General features: G+C 31.0%; 1 protein-coding gene across 1 annotated transcript; it reads right to left on the reverse strand.

Moving 5' to 3' along the window:
* Window positions 1–345: 345 nt before the first annotated feature.
* Window positions 346–9,548, reverse strand: LOC131958132 (zinc finger protein 816-like). The gene is made up of 4 exons (XM_059323010.1): window positions 9,514–9,548; window positions 7,813–8,084; window positions 7,455–7,542; window positions 346–6,689 (listed from the first exon to the last, which is right to left on the reverse strand). Exons 2-4 carry the CDS (start codon window positions 8,030–8,032, stop codon window positions 4,574–4,576), a joined length of 2,424 nt encoding a protein of 807 aa, XP_059178993.1. The 5' UTR covers window positions 8,033–8,084; window positions 9,514–9,548; the 3' UTR covers window positions 346–4,573.
* Between the last annotated feature and the right edge of the window lie 662 nt (window positions 9,549–10,210).

Consider the following 10,210-nt stretch of genomic DNA (forward strand, 5'->3'; position numbering starts at 1 on the left):
CGATGCTAAAAAGTATACGAGAAGTCCTCAAGCATATCTTGCTGTCAGCTTTATAAAAAAAGTTGCTTTTATAACATTTTTACTTAAGTGTCAAATAATACACTTTTTTTGTTCTAAGATTAATGACAAAATTCAATTAGCACAAAATCTTTCTGACGTGAATTAGCAGGTTTTGCAAGTGGACTCCTCATGTATAAACTGGTGGAAAAAAATCACACCTAGAGCTAACAATTAATTTGGGTGGTGTAGATGGACTTGATAAAAGTTTCCCAAATTTGTGGTCTACCACTCAGTAGCTCAGATCCACAGCAAACAACCCATAGAAAAATTAAAGAAAAACTTCCATAGTCTCAACACAACTTTTATTTCTGTCAAATAAAGCTTTGAATGTCAAACAAAATTGATATATAAACATCCTGTTAAAGCCGAACTTTATTAATTCTCAATTCAAATCCTAGCACCTTATTATTTAAAGAGTTAAAAAATTCCAATTGTGTACCTACTTATTAATAAAAGCTTACAAATACAATGAGGTCTTAAAATTTTAGTTAACTTTGTGACATTCTATTTCTATAATCATATTATTTTTAAGTTTAAATGCATTATACTGGTGTATCAGAAGTGTTAAGATGTATTTTTAAAGAAAGATAAAGAAACAACAACTACAGCTTAGTATCTTGTAGCTATGCTTGGTACCTTAGACAATGTTCAGTTCTCTGGAACACGTCATACACAAGTGTTAGGAAATCTAACTGTTGGGGTACCTACTACACTGCTACTGCTTTTTGAGAAAATAAAACACTAGTTTGAATCTAACACAGTTACAGAGATATTCATGCAGTTAAAGTTTAGAAGGAAAAAAACTTACAAGGATAGGAGAAAATGTTTTTACCGAACTATTTTTTAAAATACATGCCAAGAGAAATAATTTTTACATTTTTCTCTATAATAAATTTTTAAACTGTGTAAAAGTAAATGTAATACAGTAAATTATAATATCCAAATAAAGTAAACTATAATATAAATAGAACTAAAATGTTTAGTTCTGGAGTTTGAAAAAGACCAAAGTATTTTGTTTTATTGCTCAACAGGATAAAAAGTATCCTAAAACAAAATCACAAGGATTCAGCCTTACTCAGATGGTTGCCTACTGATTGCTAAGAAAAAAAATGGAGGAAGCGAGGCTACACTGATCTGTTCTGAAGTAATCTCTAGAATTGAAAGTTTACAGAAGTAAAAAATAGAACTTAAATACAAATAGGTTCTCTCTGAATCTTTTCATAAAATAACTTTTTAAGCTGATTATGCTTGGTCTAAGCAAAAGTAATTATAGTAGTTGATAAATTGAAACGGTGTGATTTAGTTATAATATATTAGATTAAGCCACTAAAACAAATGTAATGGTCCTTATCTTCAATCATGGCTAAGTCCCAAAATATCTGAGGTTTTTCATTTTCTATAAAAACATTTTCTAAAAATATGGATTAGTCATGCAAACTTGTTATATAAAGAATTGTAAATTTAATAGTTACAAAAATATTTAAGCTTTTCAAAGATTATAACTCTTACAATGTAAAATATTACAATGTTTAACAATAACATACTGAGCTAATTTAATAATTAGTGAACACACATTGTTCTTAACCAGAGAGTTTTTAACACTACAATTATAAAGAACAATAATGAAAACTACATAAAAACTACACTTAGTTCACAAGGTTCTCTTTAGATAGACATTTCTGTAAATTAAATAGAATACAAGAGTAAAACTCTAAAAAAAATTACTTAAACACTGTATAAGGCTATTTTCTTCAAACCATACCAAAGATATAAATCAAATCAAAATCAAATCAATTTTAAGTTATAGCTGAATAATGACTTTACTGTGTTCAATGCAGAAACATTAAAGTTTTGTTTTTAGTCTAATTAAAAATTGTTAACTAAATTTGTCAACTTCAAATTCATGCAATAATTATTTTTAAAAGTACAACATATAGCATGCACTGTTTTATTAAATTTGTTGAATTTTCATTAAATCAAAACAAACAAAAAAAATAGAGAAAAAATGTAAAACTTAAAAAATAACTGGAGTCATTTAAAAGCAATAATGTAAATAGGATTGGCAGCTAAAAAATCAATGTCTTTTCTACAAGCTTTTGTTTGTTAGCTTTAAAAAAAAAATGGAAACTTGTACATTCTAAAAACGCCAAAACCTGGTAAAATATTGTAGGAAAAAAGGGGTGACAATTCAAAAATTTCCTGCAAATTTGTTTACATTATTTCTTATGTGGTTTCAGTAAATTATTAAGAAAAAAAATGATTGATTTGTAAACAAAGAACTAAAAACAATACATATTTCTTTTTACTACATAGTTAATTCACTGTTACTAAAATGAAAATAAAATTGTCACCTTCTATCAGGAAGTAAATAACATGAAAAAAGATTCCTAGATTAATTCAACCAAATAAGAAACCTTTATTTGATATAAAACAACTCAAGGCAATTACTTTAATGTAGTGTACATATAAGAGTGAAATAATTTATTGACCAAAATACTACATGAGCTAAGCAGAATAATCCAAATGATTAACCCCTTTGTCTAAAGATATTTTTTTTTTACAAAAGTTTATCTTAAAAAGTACATGAAGACTAAAATAGATATCTTGTCTTACACATTTAACAAAACATTTGTATTAATGTCTGGGTTATTTTAGTTTTCCACACAATAGTATTCTCTACTTTTCAGTTAAGTCCTTTACATAAACTTTTCTAAAGAAACAATCTATTGGGATTAGTAGATTGTTTTAAAAACAATACATTTTTTAATCCAAAGTGGACATGTAAAACATGTTGCAAACAAAAGAAACCAGAAACGTATTTACAAAGTACAGCTTATTTTTTTTATAATTTTGTAAAATGAATTATTAACTGACGTAGTTAATAAAACGATTTTTTTAAAAACACGGATCTAGGGGGTAAGGTATCTGCTTGAACTATATATCATCACACTAAAAATATAACTGGTTCAGGTTGGTTAACTAAGCAACTTTTTATACTAAAACATTAGCATTAATTAATATACAGATAATTAATTTTATAGTATAATCAGAACCCATGTAAAAGAAGATTTTATCTAACTAATTTTTTAGTTATCTGCTAAACATTTTTTAAAAGCAATATATTTTAAGCAATAATGAACAAATATAACTTCTTTTTAAATATTTATTAAGCTAATATTTCAATTTAATTGATGGAAATTTTATAGATACCTTACTATTACAAAAAAAGGAGAAGGTAGTTGAACATAGCGTTAAAACAAACCATGGGAGCACTGTTACTTTGTCACTTAACATCAGAACACATCAGGTTTACTGTGTCTCAACTTTATGGTTGATATAAAATTAAAAAACTTTATTACAAGCAATAGTACACATTTTTGTATCAGTTTAAAATATTTGTTTTTGTATAATATGGTAAATTAAAGTAAAGTGAACAGCATCTCATAGCGTACAGATCAATGGAAAAGAAAAATTAAAAGAGTAATTTAATGACCAAAGAATGAATGCATTAAAAATATTAATTGAATTTAATCTTACTAGGATACAGATCCATAAGCAAAAGTAGACCTAACATAGTAATAAAATAATTACATTCCATATTGCTCTTAACATCCTTAACTTGTATTTTAGAGAAAATAAAGTAAAGGCTTTTTTAAACTTTTTTTTTATATTTTATGGTTAAGAACATATAATAGCATGTATGCCACAAACAAAGCTGAAAATTGACATTTGAAAAAAAAAAACTTAGTTTGATGATTACAATAAACTATTAATTATGTAAATTCACTTAGTAACTAGACAACACATGTTTTGCTGCCAAATCATCATAAGGAGTTGATTGGATAAGCAACATATACATTTTTGTTGTTGTTACTTTATCATTAGTCTAGGAGACAAATACTAAGGTCAAAACAATGTTATGACAACTCTTAGTGGGTTCTCTCCCCACATAACCCACCCAATATTTTTTTATTAACTCTTATTTTCAGGCAAATAAAATTGCATGAATTAGGGTAAACTCATTAATAAAATTATTTTGGTTTCAGAGTGATGAACACAAATTGAATAATGCTAATTTAGTTTGACAGCAAAGCTCTTCATCCACACAAAGTTCCTGTTAAAATACCACATTCAGCATCTTTCGTAACTCAGTGAGACATGTTTTCTTTAGTTTCATGAAAACACTCATGTTGGTTTAACACAGTGATATATATATAACAATTTTCTTTGACACTTCATTCATTTGTCAACAACAAATAACAATAAGTGAAGTCAACAATTAACAACACTTTTACAGTAAATTACAGTATTTACAAATCTTAAGGTTTTTACTTTTCACAACCTTTATGAAAAACTTTATTAAACCTACTGTATCCCATAATTGAAAATACAACTAATTCTGTTACACCAATTTAAATTTATTTTAAAAAGTTTTCAGTGAAAAAAATTTATGATGCGCAATTAGTTTTCAATGCCTACAAAATAAGGATCTTAACATTTTTTTTGTAGTTCCTTACACAACTATAGTTAAAGTTCTAGCAGCATCAGCTTTACTTATAGCTGTATGCATTTTCAATTTTAGGTGACTTGCTAAATGCCTTTTTAAATTATAATTTTTGGAGAAGGACTTGCTACAAATGTGACATTTGTATGGGCTGTCAGTGGAGTGACTAATTTCATGCTCCCGTAATTGCCCAATACATTTAAAACATTTGGTGCAGTCATTACATTTGTAGGGTCTCTCCCCTGTATGGATTCTTTGGTGTATCTTTAAGGTTTGCCTGCTTTTTAAGACTTTACTACATATTTCACACTTGAAGAAATCAGCATCTTTATGATTTCTAGAACATGTGTGTACGCCTGTAATATCGGCATACGTTTTTTTACAAACTGAACATTGATAAGAGTTCTCTTTAAAGTGGGACTTTTGGTGCTTTTTGAAAGATTTTAAAAGAGAAAAATCCTTATTGCAAACCTGGCAATGATGAGTTTGATTCCCCAAGTGGGTCTTCTCATGTTGCTCAAGGTGCTGGATAGTAAGAAAGACCTTGCCACAGAAGCTACATCTGTTGAGATTCTTTAGTGCATGCAGTTTTTCATGTAACTGCAGGAACTGGATGGTAGCAAAATCCCTGTCGCAAACGCCGCACCGATAAGGTTTCTCACTTGCGTGAGTCCTCTGGTGCCTTCTCAACTTCTGCTCATCAAAGAACAACTGATTGCAGGTGGGACAGGATACTAGCTTTGTACCAACATGAGTCCTTACATGCACTTTCAAACTACTGTGCTTTATGAAAGTCTGTGTACAGAACTTACATTTAAATGGTTTACCTTTGTCTTCTATATTTGAGGTTTCCTTTATCAAATGTTTGCTACTTTTTAAAGCCGAGTAATTTATTTGGTATTTAGGTACATTTTTACCAGCATGGCTTAGCTGGTGTGTGTTTAACACTTGCCTGCTTTTAAAAATTTGACAACAAACAAGACACTGGTGAGGTTTGAAACCTTCATGTCTTTTTTGACACAATTTTAAACTTTGCTGATTGGAGAAGCATTTTAAACAAACCTTGCACTTGTACAGTTTTTCTTTTATATGAAACATCTGATGTCTAAGGTATACAATCTTGTGTGTAAAACTTTTTGAACAGTTATCACAATTAAAAAGTTGACTTAGTTTTTCACTGTGGAGAAGTTGATGAATTTGAAGACTGCGTTTCTTTCTGAAAACCCTATAACATACTTTACACTTGTGCCTAGTGGAGATGGAAGGTCTCTGTGGGGTATTCTTGTTTATATACCTGCTCTTAATAAATTTCCTAAGCCATTTAGATTTTGTTGCAAACTGTGTAATTGTGTTATGGGTATCATTTTTGAAGAGTTTTTTTTTGTGTTTTCGTCCTTGAAGTTTATCATTCATTTTGCTCTCTGTAGGTTGATCCAGTGTAGAATCAGGAACTAAAAGATCTGAGTCTTGTAGCATTACAAGAACTGTGGGCATTTCTTGAGATTCAGTAAGGCTGGTGTAAGTAAAGTGTAAAGACAAATTATCATCGACAGGGAGAGTTTCTTCACTGTATGTCTTCAGGCAGGTTTGTGGCTCCTCAACAGAAATATTTTTGACAAAATGTTTTTCTAAAGACCCCAGGAGAATATCTGGCCCCTTGCAAGCTGTTTCATCATTGTAACTATTAAAATCTTGTTTTGTACCTTCATAATTGATTTCTTCATCTTTGTTGAATGATAGTAAACCAAAAGGTCGGTTATCATCCTTGAAATTGATACTCTCAGAACTGAAACCAGTAATACCGTTGTCGTCCATTTCTGAAGTGAAGTATTTAAATCCAAAACTATTTTTAGAACTAATAAAATCTGTGCCTAGCAATGGGTACTCACTCCAGTTGTCCAAACTTTCTGACTCGTCAGGTCCAGTTTTAGAATCTGGTGACAGCAGGAGTTCATCCCAGGGCTTCAGGGGCATATCAAGGCTATCTAATATATCTAGGGGAGAGCTGAAGTCTTTGAAGCTGCTTACTTCTAAATTAAACTGTTCTTCATCTTGGTATATATCAGATGTGCTGTCAGTAGAATCCAAGCTATTCTTACATTCAATATCTTCTAATTTATTTAATCTGAAAAATAATTTAAATTTAGAGTTAAATTTTCACATGAAAAATAATGCACACAAAGTTTATTTAAAAAGTTGAAAACACCAGCTTTCTGACTTCCACTAGAAGAATAAAAAATATATTCTGTGTAATGCACTGATGAACAGTTTCACACCCTTTTTCACAGCTGTTTTAATTACTTCAGTGAAGCTTAGCTTATTTTACTTGATTAATGAGCTAAAGTGTTAATTCCACCAAACTATGAAGGTCTATAGATACAAACCATAAGCTGCATAAAGTGACTGAGTAATGCTGGCTGCACAACCATACAGAACCATGAACCATTTTATTTAGTTTCACTTCAATGTGAAGGTTTAATCATTTTTGTAATCAATATTTAATTGAAGTTAATCAGATATATGGTATTAATAGCTAATAAATTTATAAAGGACTATTGCCACCTGGTGCAAAAAAGAGTTTGTTTCAACTGTCAAGATTGGAATTAACACAAAAAAGTCGTAAATTTCATCTTTTTAAATGAAGAGTGACACAGCAAAGTAGACCTATTTCATGTCATATTACAAAATACATGAATATTTTGTCCACAGATATAGGCCTATAGTAACAGCCAAAAAATATGGTGTAGCTTGCTATTACAGATACCCCATTCCAGTTGATCAAAGAAAATTTGAAGAAAAAACTATACTGTGACTTAGTTGTAAGTGCAATGTTAAAGGGGAAAAAAACAAGAAATAAGTTTGGTTTAAAACTTGCAAGCAGATAACTTACTGTGTTACAACAGAGGGTGCTTGCTTTTTGTGAGACTTTTTAATAGAAAATATTGACGGAACTGCACCTTTCTTTAGCTGTCGTTGACCTGTAAAGTAGAACAATCATTAATATTTCTAAAACAAATGAGTGTTTCATTCACATATGATTCCCCAAACAACTGTGAGATGTTCTCAAAAAAAATGTTTTTACTTCATTGTAGGATTGTAAAATACACACCAAACTGAAATTTTAAAATTGTTGTATGTTGTCTAAACATTATGGTTAAGTAATAAAAAGTAGAAGAGAAAGGAAGTGCTATCAAAATTATAATTTAAATAATTTGAGTTTTGTTTGTGTTAAAAAGGTTAAACTGAACCTGTAAAAGGCTGGTAGACAAAATCCTCCTCCACAAAATGTTCCGAGCACAGGTGCATGTACTGGGTGGGTTTTATACCTTCCCTGTTCATCTTGACAAGCCACTGTTTTAGTAGAGTTTCATCTTTTAAAGGAAAGGAATGAAAGCTAATTTTTGTTTCCCTGGAACTGGCATTTTTATCCCCATTATTGCACCCATTGGCTGAGCAGTGTCTCCCCATCTTGAAAGTGATTGTGCCTGCTACCTCGGCAGCTTTAAACTTGGAATAAAATCTGTAAGGATGTACAAAAAATGCTTAGGCATCTATTCTGAAAGCCTATAACTTAGATAATCTAGTTTTTCAATGAAAATATACTATAAGGTGTCATCCATAAATGATGTCATGTTTTTTTTTATTCTTACTTAATCTCCCCAGTCACAAAAAGTCATACACATCCCTAAAATGTCGTCGCACCTCAGTTTTCAACACCCCCCCCCCCTTCCCGCCCAAATATTGCAGTTTTATTTTTTAAATAACATCAATTTATATCTAAAATATTTACTTGAGCTGGGTCAACAGAGTATATTAAGTTCTCTACAATTTACAAAAACAGTTTATATAATGGCTAAACTTCATTTTTTACAATACAAGCAAAAGTGTGATGTCACACTTTCCGACCCCCTTCTCCCTCGTCACTGAATTCCAGACTACCCCTCCCTTATAAAGTCCCTTATGAATGATCCTTAAGCAGGAAACAAATGCTGCACAGCTAAAGCAGCTTGATAATTTTATTTGCATTAAACCCAATCAAGCAATTACTGTCATACTAGCCCTAACCCCAGCTGCAAAAGATCTTAAACCCTAGCTCTAAAATTTCTTAGATTAACTAGATCTATAGGCTAAGTACAATTTTTGTTTGTTTCTGGATTACATTTTCAGAAAACTACTAACATGCCCAACTACTAGTAGGAATGCTTTAATGAATGATATTACATACATCCCACATACGTTCCACCATCAGGATATTTTAAGAAAACAAAATACTCTAGATGAGTAGTAGACAATTAAATAGGCCTACACAGCCTATTATGAATTGCAGAATTAGGGGTCATCCATAAATGACGCCACGCTTTTTTGACAATTTTTACCTCCCCCCCCTCCCCTCCGTCACACATTGTCACAAAAAGCTAGACCCCCCCCCCCAAAATGACGTTACACTTCAGCCTACAACCCCCCTCACAACTTCAGTAGAATTTTTCCAAAAACTTTTCTGAACTCTCTCAAAATAGAGTATTTTAATCAATTCCTATTACAATTTATTAAAACGGTTTTCTAAAACGTGAAATAAGGTCTAAAAATTAGTTTTCTAACATTGCTTTTTTAAACTGCAAAAGTGTGACGTCGCACCATCTGAACCCCCCTCCCCTCATCACACACTGTCACGGACCCCCCCCTTCCCCCTACGAGTGTGGCGTCATTTATGGACGACCCCCTTATTACATAATAAAGGAAAGTAGAGTTGTTATCAAAGTTTGGACACATCTGACAGTGACAGTAGTTAACAGTTATGATTTTATGTTTTGATATTTCCAATAGCCAATATTAGATATGCCCCCTAATTTTTTCAAACACCTAATCATTTGGTCATTAGTAAGTTATTTATTAGTCTAACATATCCTGATGTGTCCAATCTTTCCATGTTTATAGAATTTTAGTCTTACCATTATTATTGTTAAATTTATGAATTATTTCACCCCTCAAATTCAGCCAGTTAGTGATGCTGCTTGCCTGAATTCATGGCTTTATTATCTCTTCTTAAAAATCATTCCTGTGCTATGGCTATATCTAGATTTCTAATAATTACTGGGTTACTTTAACTAGACTATTCAGTTGTACACTTAGGCTTCTAGTTTCTAAATCTAACTTTCTTTCTTTGTCAAGACTTTTGGTACAACTGCCTGCTCTATCCATGATGATTGGAAACTAAAACCAGACTTGATCTAGATTCTAGACTAGAAATTTAGACTAAAAGCTGCCTAGATCTAAATCTAGGTTTTAAAAAAAAATGATTATCGAAGCTCTAAAAAGTGTGCAAATAAAATCGCTTTCATTTTGACTTGAGCCACCCAATAGGACTCAGTGTCTGTCAAACCAAGAAAAAACTGAAATAGTGATTAAAACCTGCTACTCCATTTTATTTGCCTTGGCCTTGGAATATGAACATTAGATCTACCGTACATTTCCTACGCATATAATAAAACTAATAAACCTAGAACAGAATACGGCTTGCATTTGTATTTGTTTAATAAATATCAAGCCATTTAAGTTGTGCAAATCATTAAAAGGCTAGTTTATTTGCATTATTTCAAGTTTAAGTTCTGACTTCAGCTGCAGTGAGAACGACGCCATTTTGAGGCC

Source organism: Physella acuta, unplaced genomic scaffold, assembly GCF_028476545.2.
Source record: "Physella acuta isolate Inbredline_101_S28 unplaced genomic scaffold, ASM2847654v3 ptg001294l, whole genome shotgun sequence".
In the NCBI taxonomy this organism is placed as follows: Eukaryota; Metazoa; Mollusca; class Gastropoda; family Physidae; genus Physella; species Physella acuta.